At 37.9% G+C, this 23,576-nt stretch overlaps 2 protein-coding genes across 12 annotated transcripts in view; one reads left to right on the top strand and one right to left on the bottom strand.

Annotated features, from left to right (window-relative positions):
• Nucleotides 1-1,560: 1,560 nt before the first annotated feature.
• Nucleotides 1,561-23,437, bottom strand: ZNF146 (zinc finger protein 146). Of its 8 annotated transcripts, none has more exons than XM_082367436.1 (4): nt 23,304-23,428; nt 21,531-21,579; nt 12,532-12,769; nt 1,561-3,422 (listed from the first exon to the last, which is right to left on the bottom strand). In XM_082367436.1, the coding sequence occupies exon 4, from the start codon at nt 2,639-2,641 to the stop codon at nt 1,763-1,765; it is 879 nt and encodes a 292-aa protein (XP_082223562.1). In that variant the 5' UTR covers nt 2,642-3,422; nt 12,532-12,769; nt 21,531-21,579; nt 23,304-23,428; the 3' UTR covers nt 1,561-1,762. The 8 variants fall into 8 exon arrangements, with proteins under 8 accessions (XP_082223562.1, XP_082223564.1, XP_082223560.1 ...); XM_082367438.1 differs by lacking the exon at nt 23,304-23,428 and adding an exon at nt 23,129-23,255 and having other exon boundaries at nt 21,436-21,579; XM_082367434.1 differs by lacking the exon at nt 23,304-23,428 and adding an exon at nt 23,129-23,255.
• The window catches only part of ZNF565 (zinc finger protein 565), a 32,501-nt gene continuing 32,233 nt past the window's right edge, over nt 23,309-23,576 (top strand). The window contains exon 1 of one of the 4 annotated variants that reach the window (XM_082367370.1): nt 23,309-23,443. The gene's annotated coding sequence lies outside the window, so the exon portion shown is untranslated. Of the gene's footprint in view, nt 23,568-23,576 lie in introns of all 4 variants that reach the window. The other 3 variants (XM_082367369.1, XM_082367368.1, XM_082367367.1) reach the window with 3 other exon arrangements.

Genomic DNA, 23,576 nt, shown 5'->3' with positions numbered 1-23,576 from the left:
AGGTTAAAACTGAGATCCAGGTGTTGGCATTTAACTCGAATTGTGAACATTCTGGGAAGTTGAATGGTTTCTCTTTTTAAAAATGAAATAATCAAAAACTTTACTTTTAATGCATATGCTGTTCCCATGGAAATTTACAGGACAGGAAAATGGTCATTCCAAAGTCAGTTTATCTGAAAAACACAAATTATATGAAGTCTGTGTGTGTATCCTTATTTAAACTAAATGTTCTTAAAAATTTCTAAGCTCAAATGATATGTCACAAAATAGTGTTAGAAACGTGTAGACCATATAGTGTACACTATATCATGTAAAAATAAATTAAAACAGATTTGGATTATGCTGTCATTTTTAATTTTAATAAAATAGATAATTTCATACTACATAGAGAGCAAGTCCATCCACTCATTGATAAAATTTTAGAAATATTTTCTATAAAAAGTTTAGTAGCTGATTGCGAATGAATCCATTAGAACATGATTTCTATAGGTACAGTGTTCCCATCCTCACCCCCATTCTTGTTAATTTTGAGAAAATTTAAAAATACAGAAAAGTACAAAAAATAAGACAAGATATCCATATACCACAATCCAGAATTAACCAGTATTTCAATATATTTTCTTGCAGTCTTTTTTTTTTTTAAGAGAAATGAACGTTTATATATAAAACTGAAGTCCCCTCTAACCAATCCAATCCCCCCCTCTCCCACACGCATCCCCTTCCCTTCTCCACTCTTCACAGGCAACCACTATCAAGAGTTTGGTCTGTATCCTTCCAAACCATTTCAAAAACATTTAAAAAACATACATACATATATGTATCTATTACCAATATATAGCACTGAAATTTTGAGGGAAGTTTTATTCAAATTTACAAAACTCATCGTATTATATGTCATTCTGCAACTTTATCTTTCCCCCTTAACATGATTTTTGAGATCTTTCTCTGTAATACATATAGATCTCATTTATTACATTTTACAGATATACAGTATTCCATCATAAGTATTTTCCATTTTGTTGCTGATGGGCATTTAAGTTGTTTCCAATTTATGACTACTACATATCATGCCACAGTAAATAGCCTGGTACACATTTCCTGAGCATACAAACTCAGAGTAGAATTGCTAGGTGTTTTTCAATTTGCTGTAAGGAATGTTTCCCAACTCCCAAGGTCATAACCATTTTAGTATATAGCTTTTTCATATTACTGTTTTTAACCTAACCCCCTTGGATCTTACCTTTGTGTATAGTTCTTGGTTTTTTTTTTCCCCTTGGAGAACAAATTTCCTCCAAATCAAATCATTTTTTAAATAGTCCCATTATATTCTCATCTCGTGATGCCATTTCTATATTATAAATTCTAATAAATGCATAGGTGTTTCCAGAATCTCTTCTGTTCTGCTAAATCAATATCATAAAAGTCTCTTCCTTCCTAATACTTGCAACCTTTTTTTTCTTTTACATTGGTGAAGAGCTCCAGATCCATGCAGATGGCAATGTTAAACATGTTTTCCATTCCCAATTTTAGTGGAAATGCATCTAAAGTTTCAGCATTACCTTTGCTGTATGTTTTTTTTTTTTTTTTTTTTACTGAATATTATCATACAAATGTCTTTCTCTTCAGGATGAATTCTCTGGTGTCCTTTAAATTTTTAGCTTTTGTTTCTCTCATTTGTGATGCTTTCCTTCAGAATGATTATTTCTGATATGTTATGAGATGTAAATTCCTGATGAACACCTTTCATGATATCCACAGGTTTTTAATGAGTATGAATTTTCTGGTGTCTAATATGGTGTGATTTCTGGCTGAAAGCTTTCCCACATTCACTACATTGATAAGGCTTCTTACCTGTGTGTATTCTCAAATGTAGAGCAAGGGTTGAGAATTGAGAGAAAGCTTTCCCACACTCATTACAACCATAGGGTTTCTCACCTGTATGGCTTCTCACATGCACCGTAAGAGATGAACTTTGAGAGAAGGCTTTTCCACATACATTGCATTCATAAGGCTTATCACCTGAATGAATTCTCACATGTACAATAAGTGACGTTCGCTGAGAGAAGGCTTTTCCACATTCATTACATTCATAGGGTTTCTCTCCAGTGTGAATATTTTGATGTTTTATGAGGTACTTCTTCTGACCAAAAGCTGTTCCACATTCACTACACTTAAAGGGTTTCTCTCCAATATGAATTTTCTCATGCTCTGTAAGGTTTGACTTGCCACTGAAGGTTTTCCCACACTCCTTACATACAAAGGGCTTCTCTCCTGTGTGAGTTCTCTGGTGTCTGATGAGGTTCGACTTCTGAATGAAAGCTTTCCCACAATCCTTACACTCAAAAGGTTTCTCTCCAGTGTGAATTTTCTGATGGGTAAGAAGGTTTTCCTTCTGGCTGAAGGATTTTCCACATTCATTACATTCAAAAAGCTTCTCTCCAGTATGGGTATTTTGATGTTTAATAACATACTGCTTTTGGCTGAATGCTTTTCCACATTCATTACATTCAAAAGGTTTCTCTCTATTATGAAAATGCTCATGCTCAGTGAGAGTTGATTTGTGGCTGAAGACTTTCCCACATACCTTACAGGCAAAGGGGTTTTCCCCACTACAAACTCTCTGCTGACTGAGGTGTGACATCTGAATGGAAGCTTTCCCACATTCACAAGATTTCTCTCCAGTATGAATTTTTTGATGAATGAGAATTTACTTTTAGCTGAAGGTATTTCCACATTTCTTACATTTGTAGGGCTTCTCTGTGTATGACCTTTCAAATGCAGAGTAAGAGATAAGGTTCAAGAGAAAACTTTATCATACTTAGTACCTTCAAAGCTTTCTCTTCAACTCTAAATTTTCTAATACTCAAATGAAGTTTTGTTACATTCACTGGTTTCTCTCCAGTATGAATTTTCTTCTACTCAGTGAGATTTGTTATCTAGCTAAAGGCTTTTCAATATTCCTTAGAAGCACAGGGTTTCTCTCCAGCCTGACTTCTACATTTATGAGGTGCAACATGTGAGTGAAAGTTTTACCACATTCAGTAAATTCATAGGTTTTCTCTCCAGTATGAATGCTCTGATATCATATGGGGTTCAAAATGTTTTAAATGAAGGCATTTCCACACTGATTTACACCTAAAAGGGGTTATTACCACAAGGAGTAAGCTGTGGCAGGATTTCCAAACTAATTGATGATTCTTTCCTACACAACTAAGTCTAAATTGTGTTTCAAACTCTTTCTAGGTTAAGTTGAAAAAGGTGTTGCCTTAAAAGATATAAGGTTTGAGATCAGAGGAAGTATTTTTCCAATTTTCTTATATTCACTGCTTTTTTCCTCAGTCTGTACTTTACTGGAGCTGGATGCAACTTGCCTCCCAAGTCTTGTTGCCTCTCTATCTGCTCATCATCTTCTCAGGCTTCTTCTAAAATGGAGTACAAAGAATCATCATTTAAAGGAGTCAATGTGCTTAGAACTGTGGCTGGCACATGGTAAGCACTCAATGTTAGCTTTATGTTATCATCATTATTTATGAATTTTCCCATTACTAGTAATAAAATTTCAGATTGTGCTTTTGGGGATGAATTCGGGTAGCCCCCCTCAACAGTATGAAAGAATCCTCATGACCAATGTCTCCAACTAAATTTTGAGAAGGAAACCCTTATAGAGGACCCCTGGTTGAAAATTAACATTCATATGTACATAAAGCTTAGATTATTCTTGAAAAATAATCTTTCTTATTTCATAATCCAGCAAATTGAATATAACAAAAACTGAGGAATTAACAAACAGGATAAAGAGATGACCACATAAAATTAAGAAAGTCTACCTGGGATTCCTAAGAAATGGAAAAAGGAAAAATCAACTGCTTCCTTCTAAAACTCCATTAAAATGACAAGAAAAGGGAAAATGGTACAAACTCACAAGAAAAAAGAATATGATAGCAGACATCAATACACACAGGTGTTAACAAAATTTTTGGTAACATGAAGTACATGGAAGATGATGATGATGGAGTTCAAATAACATAAAGGTATTCCAGAAGAGGATGCCAATGTCAAGCAAGCCAATTTGTGCCACAAAATATCAGAAAGACTCAGGAAATGAAGGGAAATCAAGTATCTCAAAAGAAGGAATGAAGGATGGTTGCTGGGTGGAAAAAGAAAAGATTGTGTGAGTTGCAGCTGGACCTCTACTGTCAGTCGGGAGGACAAAGGACCACTACTCTGTAAGAAATGGAAGTTATTCTTTGCAGAAATTTAACCAGAGTAGCTCTAGTCTCAGGGACACTCAACAAATGAGATGACAGGTGCTATACTGAAATCAATGGGATCTATATGCAATATGGTGAAACCTCCAGTTCCATTATGCAGCTGATGCCAAAAAATGTTGGCAACCTGTGAGCAGGATATGAAAGGACCCTTTTCTGGACAAACTGAAAGGCCAGTGAAAAACTTAAATAGGATGCCCACCATCTAAGATGATACCTGTTGCTTGTACTCATTTTTTTTTTTTTTTTTGCCAAAACGAAGTACCTGGCCACACCTGAGCTCATGAGAGGAAGGCAGTATAACGCTTCTGCAGGAGGAGACCCTGAGTCCATGAGGCATTCTATTTTTCATCCACTAAAGCCTACCAGCTGACTAGAAGCACCCAGGCACGAAAGAGCTTACGTTTTAGTGAATCACTCTTAAGTATGACTGTGCAGCCAGTGTTCCACACACATTAGAGGAACCCCACTAACATGACAGATCAACATTGAGAGAAAAAAGAAAGTCTAAGGAAATAAAGGTAAGGCACAGCAAACAACAAAACCCTAAAACCAATCACAGTTATGAGAAGATATTTTATCAGTGAAACAATAACAGGATTCTGTAAGCAAGAAGCAGAAAGAAAAAGTTCCCTTACAAATTAAGACTGGGGTTGAGGGAGTGGTGAGGGGGAAGGTGGTAAAGTAGACTGTATTACCATTTACCAATAACAGGGTCTCCTAAGTGCAGAGGGGTCATACCGTTAATATGAGCACAGGTGACAAGTGTCATTTCCTGGTAGAAGTTTTGTTTGTTTGTTTGTTTGTTTTAGGGGGGCACGCCTCGGCTTGCAGGATCTTAGTTCCCTAAAACCAGGCGTCCAACCCGGCCCCCAGCAGTGAAAGCACAGAGTCCTAACCACTGGAATGCCAGGGAATTCCCTCTCTAGACTTCTTTTTTTCCCTCTCTTTTTTTCTTTTTCTTTCTTTCCTTTTTTTCTTTGGCCACACCACGCAGCATGTAGGATCTTAGTTCCCCGACCAAATATCGAACCTCTGTGCCCTGCAGTGGAAGTGCAGAGTCTCAACCACCTCCAGGGAAGTCCTCTCTAGAATTCTTAAAAGGCCCACTTGGTACCCCACACAATGAATAATAAAGATGCATACCTAGACACATCACTGTGACATTTCAAAACAGAAAAGAGGCCATAAATGTTTTCAGAAAAAAGAACATATATCATTCAAAGAAAAAGGAATCAGAATAAAATTTCCCAACAGAAAGACAGGAAGTTAGAGATAAAATTCTGAGAGAAAAATTTTACGCTTAGCCTATCAATCTAATAAGACAGTCAAATAAATCCATTTTTCAGATATGCAAATGCCCCAAAATGCACCTTTCCTCCCAGGGTGGTACTAGAAGATGTGTTCCACCAAAATTAGTAGACAGAGAAGGCAACAGATGTAGAATCCAAATAAGAGGGGATGCATAGGGGAAAAAATGAAGAAAATCTCTATGATAATGGTGATGAAAACCTATAAGTAAGAGCTGACTATCAAGTCAGAGTACAGCCAGTCTAGACTGAAGCAGGAGGACAAAAATTCTAGAAGTAATATCTCTAAGGGGAAAAATGGAAGGAGATTTCCCAATGCATTTGACCATGTGGAAACAAGTATTGAGAGGGCTTTGAACTATTCTGAAGAAACTCCAAGGGAGTCTGTGCTAAATATAGGAAACCAAGCAAGGAAAAGCACTTGGGCAAATCATCTAAGTTGTGAGCTAAACCTAGCCACTTTTCTCATGAAGCACCATTTTTTACTTTATTTTATGGAGCACCACTAATTTACTTTAAATAAATTAATAAATGCCTTACAAACTATGGTTATTAAGCCTTGGGTATTGTTTGCCAGGAACTTCCTTCAGACATAACAAAGTAAGACATCATCTTAAGGAAAACAACTGACAGTATATGTTGCCAATGATAGAATTCGAGTTTCAAACAAAAATTAGAATTTTGGAAAACCATAAATCCTCCACCATGAGACTGATAGCTTCCCAATACTTAAAAAACTTTTCTAATGAGACTGGTGATGTTAACAAACTGTGATGTTTTGATATTGTATAATGAGATACATCAACATTTGAAAGATCTCCATAATTCAACAGACAAATGCATATCATTACAAAATCACGCATGGGTAAGAGATCCATTCAAAGTTTAAGACAAACCAATGGATTTTATGTAAGAGAACAAAAAAATGTGTTTCAAATTTCACATTATGGCTAATCTTAAAAAAAGTGATCACTTGTCAAGTGTTGGTATAGTACCAAAGAATATTCACAATTATCTGAAAAGGCTACTAAAATACTTCTCCCTTTTCTAACTACATCTGTGTGAAGCCACAATTTTTTAACATACTTCAACCAAAACAACAGGTTACAATAGCAGATTCTGCTATCTCCTATTAAGCCAGACAATAAAGATATTTACAAACATGCAAAACAATGCCACTCTTCTCACTAAATTTTTTTGTTTTGGAAAATTGTTATTTTTATTAAGAAACGATATAAGTTTATATGTAATGGGGTTTTTTTAAAATTAATAAATGTTTTTAAAAGTTTCCATTTTTTGTTAAATAAAGTAAATATCACAAAAGTCCACATAATAAACCAAAACTCTTTGCGGGTCCTCAAGTTTTAGGACTGTAAATTTTATTGCTATTGGGTACTGGGTTTCCTTCTGTGGTGATGAAAATGTGATAGCGGTGATGACTGCACGACTTTGTGAATATAATAAAAACTACTGAACTGTATACCCTAAAAGGGTAGATTTGGTTATCTGAATTATATCTTAATAAAGCTGTTATGTAAGAAAAAGAAAAAAAAAAAGTGAAGAGTTCCTAAGACTAAAAACTTTGAGAACCTGATGCTCAAAACACTTCTCATTATTCATTCCACAAATACCTTCTTTCCTTACTATGTGCCTGGCACAGTTCTAAGCTCCAGGGATAAACAGTACTGAACAAAACCGACAAAATTTTCTGCACCCATCAAGTTTACATTCTAGTGGACAGAGACAAATAATAAACAAATGAAGGAGATGGTTTGTTAACAAGTTTTAAGTGCTATGAGATAAAATTAGGGAAGGGATAGAGTTTCAATTTCAGATGGAGCGGCCTCTGAGAAGGCAAGATTCAAGACATGAAGGAAGAAAGAGTGATCTGGAGGAAGAGCATTCTAAGCAGTAGTTAAGTAAGTTCAGAGGCCCTGAGGAAAAGCCTGCCAAGCACGTTAAATATGCTATCAGTGAGTCACAATTACACATATTATGTTCCTTATGTCCTTTGGCTTAGCCTGATCCCCTAGTTTTTACACTTCTTAGAATCCACAGAACCTCCTGGAAGCAGCTCCAGTAACATGCTCTTAAAAAGACTTCTCCAATCTTGTCTCTTACTTCTAAACATCTTTCCCTTAACTACTAATCACAATCACATTCACTTTTCTTAAAATAAGTGTTTCATATGAAATATTTTTAAACCCAAATTTGTATGTAGTTAAGTCTTAACATGCTAACTATAATCTGAGATGCTGGATTGCAGTAACAGCTCCACTCTTTTCTTTGGATGGCTGATAGCAATTATTTTTTAAAAATAGGGGGCATTACCAAGGGGGAAAAAAGGAGGGGAGGAGAGTTTAGAGTTTAAAGACTAAAAAGACAACAACCAAACCCAAAGTTTAAACCTTGACTGGATTCTGGTATTTTAAAAAAAGCTATATAGAGGGACCTCCCTGGTCGTCTAGTAGTTAGGATCTGGCGCTTTCACTGCTGTGGCCTGGGTTCAATCCCTGGTCAGGGAACTGAGACCCCACAAGGCTCGAAGAGGCCAAAAAAAAAAAAAAAAAGAAAAAAGCTATAGAAAGTATTCTGGAGATAACTGGGGAATCTGAATATGGACTACTACATAGTATCAGCACATTATGACTAATCATCTAAGGCGTGATAATGGTATTTTTGTTATATAGAGGGATGACAGTATTTTTAGAAAATGCTTAATTTTTTAGGAGTGAAGTGTCATGCTGTTTGTGTGCTGTAATGCACACAATACACATGCACTGGGATACAGATACATCAAACACGGCAAAATACTAACTACTGAATCTATGTGGTGGGTATAGAGGAGATCACTGTACTCTTCTTTCAGTGTTTTATGGTGTTTGAAGATGTTAAGAATTGATTAAAAAAAAAACCTTCCACAATAATAATTCAGATTTAACAAGTTACCACATGTGTAATCAAAACTGCAAACAGAAAATATAAAACATGGGCCTTCCTTTCAACAAGTTCGTAAGATATCCAGACATAAAAACAAAAAAACACGTAAGATGGTATTTACTAAGGACTTTTGAATTTCTGTGGGAAATGTGTAGTAGGATGGACAATCAGAGGGGAGATCAAAAAAAGAGGAAGTAACAGGTTTAAATAAGCAGGAACTGAAAAGGTAGGGTATTTCATAATCAAAGGCCAAGATTCAAGTAATTTTATAGAAAGGAAATATGTTCACATTTATATTCACATGGTTAACATGCCCTCTCTTGATGAGAGCAAAGTATATCTTTTAAAGGGTTTGACTGACCATATCACAAGGACCATAAGAAAAGAAATAATCCAGACCTAATTTGAAAATGGTTTGAAGTAACGTCTGGACCTGAAATAATGAGCTGAAATCTCTAATTTGCGTAGTATATTAATGATTTCACAGTCTGACACGATGAAAATGAAGTCAATTGGACAGTTGTTTATCCCGTAAACAGGTAAAATTATGGTGGGCAAGACAAAAAGGCTGGAGGTGCCAAAATAAAAATTGGTATTTATAGAAAGAGTTACTTCTAACTTCAGAATGAATGAGTCACTTTCTAGGAATTAGTTTATAAAGGGAAGGAGGAAAGGCAGAATGCAGAGTTCCAGAAGCCACCTCCAGTAAGAGGATGAGGGGGGAAGGGCGCAAAAGATAAGGAAACACTTAAGACAGAAAAAGCAACATCTCAGGCCATCAAAGCACCAATCAAGCTTAAGTGGGAGAGAATTCCTAGAGGAGGGACTCAAACATAACATAAATAGATGCTTTCTTCTAAAATGATAGACATCTCTGCTCACTTTATGCCTGTGAAGGAGAAAGATAAAGAGGAAAAAAAAAGGGAAAACTGCATTGTTGATAAGAGTAGGAAGTAGCTATAATTCTAATGTCTTATGAGAAAGGATATGAGTGGGCAGCTGCCACTGCTGTTTTTAGGAAGAGCTCTCATGCACAATGCTCTCCAAAAACAAAAGGCACAGCTTCAAGGGCCATTATCACCACCTCCTTGTTTCTAACAACAGAATCCAGGAATGTAGGCTGGATGCAGGAGACTTGGTGGACACACTGGCATCCCTGAGTGGTAAGAAAAGTTAAGACTGAGCAAGAAAATGCAGAGACACCATCAATGAATAAAGCAGCTTATTAGTACAGCAGAACAGAAGTCATCACAACTTTCTATCTCCCTCAATTCCTGACTTGTGCATCCAACTGTCTACCTGAATATGCACTTAGATGTTGGACCAGTAGATATGTCACAATTAACGAGTCCAAAAGAAAACTCTTGATCTATCTCCCCAAATTCCTGAAGTCTTCCTATCTCAGTAAATGGTAATTCATCTTCTTCCAGTTAAAGAGTCATCAACAACTCTTCTTTCTCTCATAACCAACATAAAATAAGTCCATCTTGTCAGCTGTTCCTTTAAAATATCTTAAGAATCTGACTATGTGTCACTAAGTACAATTACTACCTAGATTACTGCAATAGCCTCCCATTAATCCCCTCTACCATGTTTTCTTTATAGCAGCCAAACTGTAATTCTGATCTTTTCACTCCTCACCTCACACCCCCCCGCTTTTTTCCCCAAATATTTCATTTTTATTAGAATATTTTTTTTTTTTGGTGGTAGAGCATATTACGATCTCAATTATCCTAACAGGCTTTTAAAGGAAAGCAGTTCTGGGACGTCCCTGGTGGTGCAGTAGTTAAGACTCCAAGCTCCCAACTCAGGGGGCCTGGGTTCAATCCCTGGTCAGGGAACTAGATCCCACATGCATGCCGCAACTAAGAGTTTGCATGCCACAACTAAAGAGCCAGCAAGCTGCCAACTAAGGAGCCCACGAGTAGTGCCGCAACTAAGGAGGACACGAGCTGCAATTAAGGAGCCGGTGAGCCACAACTAAGGAGCCAGCAAGCCACAACTAAGAACTGGCACAACCAAATAAATAATAAATATTAAAAAAAAAAAAAAAACCAGGATTCCTTCAGGTTCACATGCCTGGGAGGAGCAGGAGAAAAAAAATAAATAAATAAATAGGAAAGCAGTTCTATCTGCCAAGGCGAGAAGAACCAATGTTTAGAGAATGGTTACTAAGCAGAGAGGAGTAGAGTGACTCTTCCTCCATATATGTCAGCGAACTTGAATACGCTCAGCTTTGATACCTTGCCAACTTGCAAAGCGTCTAATGGTGGCTTGAGCCACAAGGGATAACTGAATTATGGTATTTAACAATATTTATTGCTTGACTACTGGCTTCATACAATTTGGTGATTTACCTCAAAACCCTTTGATGGTCTACCAAAATCACTCAGAATAAAGGCCAAAGTCTATGGTTTAGACTGTTAACCTAACCAAACTTATTCTTATTCCCTTTGTTCACTCTGCTCCAGCCCACTGCCCTGATCATTATTTCTTGAACAGCACGCTTCAGCCTCAGGGTTTTTTAAGACTTTTTGTTCCTTTTGGCTGAATGTTCTTCCACCAAATACTGCATGCCCCACTCTCATACTCTTAAATGCCATCCTCTTAACGAGACCTTTCCCTGACCAACTTATTTAAAATTATAACCCCCAACTGGCCCTCTCTATGCCAGTTTTCCTTGCTTTACTCTTCTGCATAGGACTCACCACCGAATATATCTTTTACCTATTTATTCATAGTCTGCCTTTCCCAATTAGAATATAGGCCTCAAGAGGGAGGAATTTTTGACTGCTTTGATCACTGACATTTCCCTAGTAACTGAACTGGTGCCAAATACAAATCATTCAGTAAATATTTATTGAATATACGAATATACCATGTTGGTAGAAATGTAAATTGGTTTACTTCTCTTGAGAACAATGTGCCTATTTCTATCAAACCTATAAATAAACATAACTTTGACCCAGCACTTCCACTTAGAGTAAATTATGATGTAACTATATCTGCACATCTCTGCAAAGCAATATAAACAAGTATATGCACTTGCATCTTCAATCGCATAAGCCTGGAAACAACCTAAATGTCCATTAGTACGAGATAGGTTAAACAAATTAAATGTTGATAGAGAAAAAAAGAAAACTATGTACACAATAGAATACATACCACCATTTACATGAAACGGAAAACTGAGGGCTTATATATATTCATATTTGCAGCACAGATACATAATATATGCTGGTTTATTCATAGACTACCTCAAGAAGGATACATGTGAAACTCTTAAAAGTGACTGCATCTTTGAAAAAGAACTACAGGACTCAGGGTCAGAACAGCAGACTTTTTCACTGTATACCTGATGTTCAAAAATTTTTACAAATTCATGTATTACATTAAAAAACAAATACTGACTCATACATCCATACACACATACACAGCAGAAAGGCAGAATTGACTTCTAAGGCAAAAACTTCTGAAAGAGGCTCATGGGGGCAGAAGGGAGGGAGGCAGGAGTTTGTTGATGTATAATGGGGGCGTTGGATAAGAAGACAACAGGAAGTGTGATTACAGATGTAAAATATAATGCTGAGGCATTTAACCACTGAAAGAATGAGAGAAATTGGTAAGTAATAAAAAGGAACCTAAATATCAGATAATATATAAAGACTTAAGACATATAAAAGAATGCACAAGGAAAGGAGTCTATACACATCAGGGGATATGAGACTGAGGGTATCATGAAAGAGAGAACAATCACACAGATGCAGTACAAATGAAGTGCGAAGTGCTGACATGCAGAATAAAGGTAAGACGGGAACCTGGTCCTCTAGCATCTGATTAAAGGAGTAGACTACTAAAAGAAAAAATGACTGGAAATGTCCTTCAGGTTTCTAAAGAATTCGTATCAAGTGATACTCTAAGACTAGGGCCTGTAAGAAAACATACTTAAAAGCATTTCAGAGGTGGCAATGCTGACTGAACAACTGTGACCCGCCTGGTTGTGATGCACTCACCTGGACAAATTTCCTTTACACTTCTTTCTCCACCATCCAGATTTCGTCTTCTTGCTTCAACAGAAGATCACATACAGCTTGGCCAGCTTATAACCTGCTATTGGGGAAATGACACAGCACTAGAATGTTAATGCTGGAGCCAAAGTTCTGTCCTAGAACTCAGGCTGAGCCCTGGGGCCTCCTGGCCTTCCGAAGGATGAGGAAGGTGCAGTCTCCAGGAATGCACAAGGAAGCGACCCTGTGAAAAAGAACAAAGTAATGACTTTTTGTCTTAGAGATTAAAGCACACACAACTAATATGAGCAAAGGGACTATTTGGGTCCTGAATTTCAAAGCCATACACTCATTAAACCTTTTAAGGCTCCACACATCCAGAAATGGAGGAAGAAAGAGGGAATGTATTTTGAAAATTTGACCTCCATAGGAAAAGCTGTTCATACCTTACATGACTGGCTGCTACTGTTCTCTAGCACCACATTCCTATGTAGGCCCCTAAGTGGATTTTAACTGCGGCCCTTATTCCTGGATGAAATTCAATACTCATATCTATGACTATAACAACATACACCTAATAGAACTAAGCCACATGGATAAAGTTGTTCTTGACAGTATTCAGGAATAAAAACTGAAGTTTACCTGGAGTCCTAATATTTACTTTGCTATCAATATACTCTGAAAGAAACTATATACTAAAAATATCCTGTAAATATATGTTCATCCACACATTCAAAAAAACATTTTTAAGAACATTATTCAGACAATGGACAAAATTTGAATATGGATTTTGAATTAAACAATAGTATTGGCATCATATTTTCTGATTTTGATTACTGTACCATGGTTATGTATAAGAATGTTCTTGTTCTTAGAAAATTTATACTGAAGTATTTGCAGATAAAGGGAGCATGTATACAACTTAGTCTCAAATAGTTCAGAAAAAAAATTTACACACATATTTGGAGAATAAGAGAAGGAAAAATAAAGCAATAAAAAAGTAAACGATTGGTGAATTTGGGTAAAGGGTATATGGGACTTCTCTGCACATGTACCCTTCTCTAGAAAGGGTACATGCAACTTTTCTATAAAATTGAAACCATTAAAAAAGAAAACCAAAATCCTAAAAAAACCTAAGTTACTACTTATACACTCTATCTACTATGTGTGTTGAGAAAGCTTGGTCACCAGCTTGTACTGGGGTGTAGCAGATGGAAGGCTTAGAGCCTACTTTGAACAGTAATGTACACAGAGATAAACATGAGAGGGCGAGTTGCCTAGAAACAGCCTGAAAAAGGAGATCAAGTTTGATCTTCTGGACATTCAGAGTGTCAGGTTTCTGAGGATCATGCAGGCAAGTATATCCATTACACAACTGCATATATAAATTAGGAGCTCAGAACAGCCTAGAATGGAAATGGGAATTTGTCAGTTGTCAGAATATCACTGCTGTTGAAGACAGGTGGAATACTACTGTGACTACTTATAGAGAACATACACAGTACGTGAAGATGGTCAAGGACAGAATCCTAGGAACACCAAAGGTCAAGGACACAAGGAAAGGTTTCACAGGAGCATGGTCGCTGCTTAGTTTCAATCTTGCAAATACTTTTCCTGAAAACCATATAAAACATCAAGAATAATGGGGTAATGGGGAGGGTGGAACAAGGGGGCAAGAAGCTAATCCATACACTACATCTGTAGTGAAACTAGTAGGGAGAATTTGTTAACTCTAAATTATTTGTAAGTACGGCCCAAAAACCCAAAATAGCCGAAGTGGTACAGGAACCACAGTAGTGTAATAAGTGTAGCAAGAAAGACTAGATAATGGCGAGAAGTCCTTGAGGTAACAGATCTCAGAAATAACTAGCAAATATTCACTCTCAGAATGAGGGATTCACCCTGAGTGAGAACTGTTGTAATGAAGTCTAATCATGAACAACAAGACTAGCAACAAAAGAAAAAAAAAAAAAGCCAAACCCCCAAACTCCATATATCTCTGCCAAAGGGAAACCCAAACAGGAGGCCTAAAGAAGTTACAAAGAAGCCTAGGAAGAACTCGAAATGCTGAGGGAGAGTCTCAGGACTTACGGAGTTCAGAAATCTGCAGCTAGTATTTCCTTCCAGAACGAGTAGGCCTTACCCTAAGACGGAACTAATGAAAGCAAGACCTAGATTAAACAGAAAGAGACTGCAGGGAAAGCAGAAAGAGCAGGCTTAAAAAGTACTTGGGGGCTTCCCTGCTGGTGCAGTGGTTGAGAATCTGCCTGCCAATGCAGGGGACATGGGTTCGAGCCCTGGTCCGGGAAGATCCCACATGCTGCGGAGCAACTAAGCCCGTGCGCCACAACTACTGAGCCTGCGCTCTAGAGCCCACTCGCCACTACTGAAGCCCGTGTGCCTAGAGCCCTTGCTCCGCAACAAGAGAAGCCACCGTAGTGAGAAGCCTGCGCACGGCAACAAAGAGTAGCCCCCGCTCGCCACAACTAGAGAAAGCCCGCACACAGCAACGAAGACCCAACACAGCCAAAAATAAAATAATAAATAAATAAATTTATATATTAAAAAAAAAAGCAAATGCATCATCCTGGAAGGCAAGTACTATGAAGATTTATGGGAAACAGAGAGATGGAGATAAAAGTCTGCCTCAACCAGGTTAGGGTCATCTAGCCAGAGAAGGTGTGGAAGCCCTCTGCTTTTAAACACTAGAAGAGGCACATGAGCTTTGAAGTATAGAATGCTACTATGTTTCCTTTTTCCTGGTACTTGTCTATGAATATCTACCTCATACAAACATGAGAAACACAAAATATTTTGTCTGTGTCCATACAAGGATGCTTTAAGGAAAACAGTGGCAATGAACAGCATAATTTTCCAACAGTTAAACTCACCTGAAAATTACTGCCACAAGTAGATTAAAAAATGAAACACAATGTAACAAAATTAATTTTTTTAAAAAGACATAAAAACTTTAAGAAGCAAGCAAAGCTATAAAAAGAACATAAAAGATAAATGGAGAAACTGATTTAAGAAATGGTCACCCAAAAGGAGGAAATGAAAAGAAAATAGGAATGGACATCTTACTTTTGTTATATTTGACTTTTTTAAAGACTGCAGCTGGACTTCCCTGGTGGCGCAGTGGTTAAGAATCCGCCTGCCAATGCAGGGGACACGGGTTCGAACCCTGATCTGGGAAGATTCCACATGCCGCGGAGCAACTAAGCCCGTGCGCCACGACTACTGAGCCTGTGCTCTAGAGCCCGCGAGCCGCAACTACTAAGCCCGCGTGCCACAACTACTGAAGCCCGCGCGCCTAGAGCCTGTGCTCCGCAACGAGAAGCCACGACAATGAGAAGCCCACGCACTACAACGAAGAGTAGCCCCCGCTCGCCACAACTAGAGAAAGCCCGCGTGCAGCAATGAAGACCCAACACAGCCATAAAATAAATTAATTAATTAAAAAAAAAAAAAGACTGCAGCTATCAGAGTTTAGAGGGATTTTTATTTCCTTGATTAATGTGATCTTTCCTGGTTGTTGTATCTGAGGCATAGCAGTGGTCTCAGCCTTAAACTTTTTTGTTTCTACTCACATCCCCAGAGACCTAGGCAACATGGGTAATTTATACATATATAGGTAATCATAATCTATATCTGACCACGAAAGCCAGCATCTTATCTAATGCAAAAATATTGAAGGCATTTCTATTAAACTCTAAATAAAGGTAAGGATGCCCACTGCCTCATTTTAAAATATAATTATAAACAATAATTCAATAAATTAAGCAGGGAATAAAATTAACTTATAGAAATCAACAAACTTTGGGACTTCCCTAGTGGTGCAGTGGTTAAGAATCCGCCTGCCAATGCAGGGGACACGGGTTTGAACCCTGGTCTGGGAAGATCCCACATGCCACGGAGCAACTAAGCCCATGCGCCACAACTACTGAGCCTGCGCTCTAGAGCCTGCGTGCCACAACTACTGAAGCCCGCGTGCCTAGAGCCCGTGCTCCACAACAAGAGAAGCCACCTCAATGAGAAGCCCGCGCACTGCAACGAAGAGTAGCCCCCACTCACCACAACTACAGAAAGCCCGCAAACAGAAACGAAGACCCAACACAGCCAAAAATAAATAAATAAATGTGTATATATATATATATATATATATATATATATAAAAGAAATCAACAAGCTTTATATAGAACACAATGACTCCATTCATAACAGCAATATAAAAGATAAAGTACCTAGAAATAAACTTAGTAAAAAGTGCCTAAAACCTATATGAAGAAAGTATTAAAACACTCTAGAAGACCCAAAAGTAAACTGGAATATATACAACACATATCATGTACATGGACAAGAATATTTAACATTATAAAAATCTAATGTCCCTGTCCCTAAATTATTTTACAAAATTTAATACAATATCAGTAAGTTTTTTTTCTAGAACTAGACAAGCTGATTCTGAAGTTTACAAAGAAAAATAAACAAGAATTAGGAAAATGAAAAAGACAAGCAATAAGAGAAGAGTAACTATAATAGATATTAAAACAAAACTATAAAACATCTATACTAAAAAGATAAATATTGGTACACGAATATAGGCTGGAAGATGGATGAGAATATAAAGTCCAGAAATAAGACCAAAAACATGAGAATTTAGTATATGATCAAAATGGAATCTTAAAATAGTAGAGTTAAGGCCTTTTAATAAATGGTGTTGGAAGAACTGGGTAGCCTACTGGAAAAACATAAACCTGGATGCAAACCTAAATATCATACACGAGGATATGAAAACCCATAGAAATTATAATCTTTTAAGGATTTGAAAGTATAGGTGAAACCTGGAGTGCGAAAGGCTTTCTATGACCATAAATGAAAAGACTGATAAATCTATTACATAAAAATAAAAACTACCTGATTCCACATGGTTTAAAAAAACAAACCACTGTGAACAATATCAAAACACAAATTTAAAACTTGGAAAAAAACCTGCAACTCATTTCACATAGGGCTAACCTTTCTAATGTAATTTAACAGCTCCTAGAAGAAAGAGATACCCTATAGTAAAAGGAGGAAAAGGATATGAACAGAGTTCCCAGATAAGTACATGTGGCCCTTAAACATATGGAAGATACTCAACCTCACCCATAATAGAGATGTAAATTAAACCTACACTGAGATACCAATTTTCACTCATACCTTTGGCAAAAAAAAATATTCAACTCTACATTCTGATGATAAGGTTCTAGGAGGAAAGGTGTTCTTGTAGATTGCTAATGGAAATGAAAGTACTTAGCCCTACGTGCAATTCTACTTGTAGCAATCTACTTTGGAGATAATCTTGCATAAGTACAAAATGACACAGATGAAAAATTATTCATTACCGCAGTAACAGCAACAGATTGGAAACAACCCAAATGTCCAAGAGCAGAATCAACTACGGTACACGCACACAATGGCATCTTATTTATAAGGCAGTTAAAAAGAAAAAAATATATATAATCATTAATAAAGGATATCTCCAGGACATATTGTTAAGTGAAGAAAGTGAGGAACACAGATGTACATAGTATATCTTTTACGTAAGGACAGTGGGGCATAGGAGGGAAGAATAAACATACACTAATGGCCCAACAAACAAAAAAAATCTACTTGAAGGATAAAGAAACAAAAAAACAAGAAACTATATTTAATTGGGACAGAGAAGAATGTGATGGGGAGGGGAGCAGAATGAGATACCTCTATGAGATATAGTTTTTGTTGAATCACAGAAATGCATTATTTACTTTTTATATGATAAAATTCATTTTTAAAAAAAGCAATCCCTGAACTTGAAATTGAAACAAATGAACTCAACTGTACATTAACCTGGTAACATAATTCCTCAAAGAAAGGATTTATAACAGAGAACTTTGACTACACATCTTTAGTGGGATGCATTCTAAGGACAAAAATAGCTACAAAGAAAATTTTCACATGATACAGTATGTTTATGGTTACTACTATCAACATTGTTATTTTTGAAACCATTTTTTTTTATAGTGCAGGATAAAGCAAATAATCCCATACTTATATTAACCTGTTCCAAAATTTTTACTATAAAATACAATTAGGAGCTAAGTATGAGGTAAAAATACTGAACCATTTAAACTGAATTATAAATATTAATATGAACTCATGATTTTTCAAAATGGGTTTTCTAGTTCCGTCTCTGAAATGGCCTTGAAACCATGTTACCTCTGCAACAATAAAATAACATCCAGGAGCTTCCCTGGGTCTGCCCACCAGTGCAGGGGACATGGGTTCGACCCCTGGTCCGGGAGGATCCCACATGCCGCAGAGTGGCTGGGCCCGTGCGCCACAGCTACTGAGCCTGCGCTCTGGAGGCCACAAGCCACAACTGCTGAGCCCGCATACCACAACTACCACAGTACGAAAACTACTGAGGCCCACGCGCCTGGAGCCGGTGCTCTGCAACAGGAGAGGTCACCACGATGGGAGGCCCGCGCACCATGGCGAGGAGTGGCCCCCGCTCTCCGCAACTGGAAAAAGCCCACGCACAGCAATGAAGCCAAAGAAGCCGAAAGTGGGGGGGCAGGGGGGAGAACGAACATCCAGCACCCAGATCTTGGTCTCCAATACCACTCTCCAGTAAAAGGAACCAGAGCTCCTTGAAGAAACAGCTAATTCCAAGTCTGGGAGGGAAGGTACAAGATGGGCCTGGAGTGCAAGATAGCTTTCAAAGTTAAATGGGGGCAAGTTAAAATGAGACAGGAGTTAGCATGAAGGAACATCCACTGACTAAAACTGTGACAATATGACTATCAAAAAGAAAACTAGCTGCAGTTATTAGAGCACAACTTTAAAATGATGCTTAAAGAAAAAGCCAGGATAAATTTGACACAATTTGAGGTAGCAATCAAATAAACGTAAAAGGAATGAAAAAACTAGAAAATCACTTTGCAACCTTGAAGAAATTATTGATTCCGCTAAGGATTATTTATTGGTGTTAAAACCATTCATTAAATGATTGATGGGGAATGGACATCTGTACCGTGCCAAATTATGAAACCATACAGATTACACTTTGGTCATAAAGGGGAAAATACAATCACTAATGGTGGACCAGTCATATATTTCTCTCCTGACGTTATGCAATTTGAAGATCACCTCTGATGTAGTCTGACCCAAAACAGGTCACAATTAGGATTTTTAAAAAATATCATCAGAGGCTCTGAATTAGAACCATGAGAAAGTAACCATCACAGAAATCAAAGAACAAATCTCATGAAGGAGGCAGTGATGAATTTCTAAGGATGAATGTAACCTGAACAAAGAACTCTAACTTCCTCATTCCAGTTACAAAAGAAAATGTCAAAAAAAAAAATGCTTTAAACATGGCAATTAAAAAACAGCATCTACATATCTGAATCTTTCAGAAATTTTTACCAGAAACAGTAAGAATGACTGTACTGTTTCTGAGGAAATTTTTTGTCCCTTTCTGAATTTTCTAAAAATTTTTATTTTATATTGGAATATAGTTGATTAACAATGATGTGCTAGGGCTTCCCTGGTGGTACAGTGGTTAAGAATCCACCTGCCAATGCAGGGGACACGGGTTCAAGCCCTGGTCCGGGAAGATCCCACATGCCACGGAGCAACTAGGCCCGTGTGCCATAACTACTGAGCCTGCACTCTAGAGCCCACAAGCCACAACTGCTGAGCCCACATGCCACAACTACTGAAGCCTGCGCACCTAGAGCCTGTGCTCCGCAACAAGAGAAGTCACCCCAATCAGAAGCCTGCACACCACAACAAAGAATAGCCCCCGCTCACCACAACTAGAGAAAGCCCGCATGCAGCAACAAAGACCCAATGCAGCCAAAAATAAATAAATAAATTTATTTAAAAAAAAAAAAATGATGTGCTAGTTACAGGTGTACGGCAAAGTGATTTAGTTACACCCATACAAGTATCCACTCTTTTTCAAGTTCTTTTCCCATTTAGGTTATTATATTGAGCTGAGTTCCCTGTGCTATACAGTAGGTCCTTGTTGGTTATCTATTTTAAATATAGTACTGTGTACATGTCAATCCCAAACTCCCAATCTACCCCCCCCCCCACACACACACACTCTTTCCCTCTGGTAACCATAAATTCATTCTCTGAGTGTTTGCTTTGCAAATAAGTTCATTTGTATCATTTTTTTTAGATTCTGCCTATCATATATTTGTCTTTCTCTGTCTGACTTAACTTCACTTAGTATGATAATCTCCAGGTCCATCCACCTTGCTGCAAGTGGCATTATTTCTGAGAAAGTATTATTCTATAGATAGTAATAATAGTACTACTTAAAATTTATCCCGTATTACTAAGTAATAAGGCACTATTCTTTAGAACTCCTGGATCTACACAACTACTCCATGAATCAGATACTATTATTTTCTCTATAATACTGGATGAGAACCTGAGGCACAAGCCAGTACCTGCCTAAGGTCACCAAAGTACAAAGTGGCAGAGGAAAGAGTCTGGTTCTATGGCCTATGTCCTCCTTTTAAAAAAAAATTACTTTGACTTTTGAATATATACTAAACTCATATAGTCAGGGGGAAAAAAAAACAAACATAGAAAGCTATTTGCCCTTGTCCTATTTATGCCAGTACCTCTACCCACAACAGAGGTAGCCACTCTTACTAGTTTCTTGTGGATCTTGTTTCTTAAAGGAAACAAATACAAGTATATATTCTTATCTCTCCCCTTTCTTACTCCAAATGAAGCATACCATACATTCTGCATCTTGCATTTTTCACTTAACAATACAATTCTGGAGTTATTTCAGTGTCAGTATATAGAAAGCTTCCTCCTCATTCTTTTATAGAGCTGCAAATTATTCTGTTGTATACATACATTATAATTTTATCGAACCAATCTCCTACTGACGGGCATGAATTGTTTCTAATCTTTTCCTATGTGAAACACTGCTGCAATGAACAACCTTGTACCTGTATAACTTCATGTAAATTCAGGTACATTTGCAGAATGAATTTCCATCTGTAAAATAAGTCAAAAAGAAAATACATTTGTAGTTATCATACATAATGCTGAATTGCCCTTCATAGGTCTGCTTCCTGCTAATACCAATACTATTTTAATTTCTGAGGATTTAAATTGTTACTGTTGGGGGAATTCCCTGGTGGTCCAGTGGTTAGGACTCTGCGCTTTCACTGCTGAGGGTGCCTGTTCAATACCTGGTTGGGGAACTAACATCACAAAAGCCCAGGGGAGTGGCCAAAAAAAAAAAAAAAAAGTTACTGTTGGGCTCCGACCTCCCCACACCCCAACTGCTTTCCTTTTTCAGAGTTTTACTACCTATTCTAGCTTGTCTATTTTTCCATATTAAGTGCAGAATCAGCTTACCTAGGTCCAAAAAAAAAAAAAAAAATCTGTGGATACTTTTATTGGGATAACATTAAATTAATAAATTTACTTAAATTTGCACACACTTCTTTAAGATGTCTTCCTATTGAAAAACACTATATTTGTTCACATCTTATGTTATGCCCTTTAGCAGTATTTTAAAGTTCTTTTTCAATAGTTTTGCACATTTCTTAAGTTTATTCCTCAATTTTTAAAAAACTGTTCTTGTAAATAATGGTTGTCTTCTATTATACCTTCTAACTGGCTGTGGTTTGTCTATCTGAAGGCTACTGATTTGTAGATATTGATTTGGTACCCAATTATTTAAAATAACGTGAAGGATAACTTAAAGTGGATTCCTTAGACTTTTTCGTTACTTCACAAAATCCATACAACCTGGGAACATCTCCACGCATTTAGGAGTTAGGACAACTAACTAGTCCAGACTCATGGATAAACACTGCAGGAACTAAGTTTTTTTCAAAGAACGAGGGTAACCGTGCCGAACCTAGAACCCCAAACCCTTGACTCCCCAGTCCTCGGCCTTCTGCTCTATATGACACTGCTTCTCAAAATGTAAGGCTGATATTTACTCTAAATTAACAGCAGACCTATTAAAGTACCCCAAAGATCAGGATATTTGAGACCGTTTGAAGCAGGCTCCCCCTAACAAAAATTTCCTTTGAAATATTTTTGCTTGTTTAAAAAAAAAAAAAACCACGGTGATTTGCATTCTACCCCAATTAAAAAGAAACGCGCTTTTATACAAAAGTCCACTTAAAAAATATTTACCACTTAGCTTTTATCCCCCTTCAAATCTTCAAGTAAATTAGATGTTCCAGGAAGACGGCACCGTTATTATCAGCACTTTCGACACGGGAAGTGCCGCTCGGATGTTATTCTCTCAATGCTGGTTTCCTACATCTCTCTCTCTTAGAAGCAACCATACACAACGCTGCACCCCCAGTTTCTCCCTCAATAATCTCAAACATCCGATCAAACTTGCGGTCAAACTCAGGGTCATGCAAGCTCGAACCCTCCTCAGAGGCCCCCACCCCCACCCTACATGTAGGCCAGAAGCTCTTAAACCCACTCCCCACCCTCGCGCCGCACCCCAATAGATCTGGAATCCTTCTCTTCATAACCTCCCAGACCCCATCGGCCCAAGACACCCACGTCCCACCTCCTATTTTCGCGCCACGTGGACCCAGGGGCCGGACTGACCCGCGGACAAAGACCAAAATGTCCACTCGGTGCGCTGCGCCTGCGCACTCCGAGGCCGAGTGAGCACTCCCAGAAATCTCCGCGATGCGGCCCGCACGGTCGCCGCGGCCAAGCGCAGGCTGGTATCTGATTACCTTCTATCGACAGCACCACCGCTTTTCCGGCCTTGGACTACATTTCCCTTAAGGCTTTGCTGGTCGACATTCTATGTCTCTCCGTCTGTCTTTCCCACGCGAACTTGGCGGCCTCTTCCTGTGATTATGAAGCTCTCAGGGTGAGTACTTCTGCCTTGGAGGAAGATCAGCTCAAGCCTGGTGGGAGGTTTGGAGCCGGAACCCCAACCCCCTCTTTGAAGCCTCCCGAGGGCAGCGTCAAACGAACCAAGCCCATACTCTGAGGTATGAGGA

This window comes from Balaenoptera borealis (assembly GCF_965194805.1).
Source record: "Balaenoptera borealis genome assembly, chromosome: 19".
Lineage (NCBI taxonomy): Eukaryota > Metazoa > Chordata > Mammalia > Artiodactyla > Balaenopteridae > Balaenoptera > Balaenoptera borealis.
The sequence above is the reverse complement of the archived record's forward strand: the minus strand, read 5'-3'. Positions and strand labels throughout refer to the sequence as shown.

Excerpts from the sequence above, each read along its gene's own strand:
- ZNF146 (XM_082367440.1), bottom strand. The coding sequence starts at position 2,641 with ATGTCACACCTCAGTCAGCAGAGAGTTTGTAGTGGGGAAAACCCCTTT.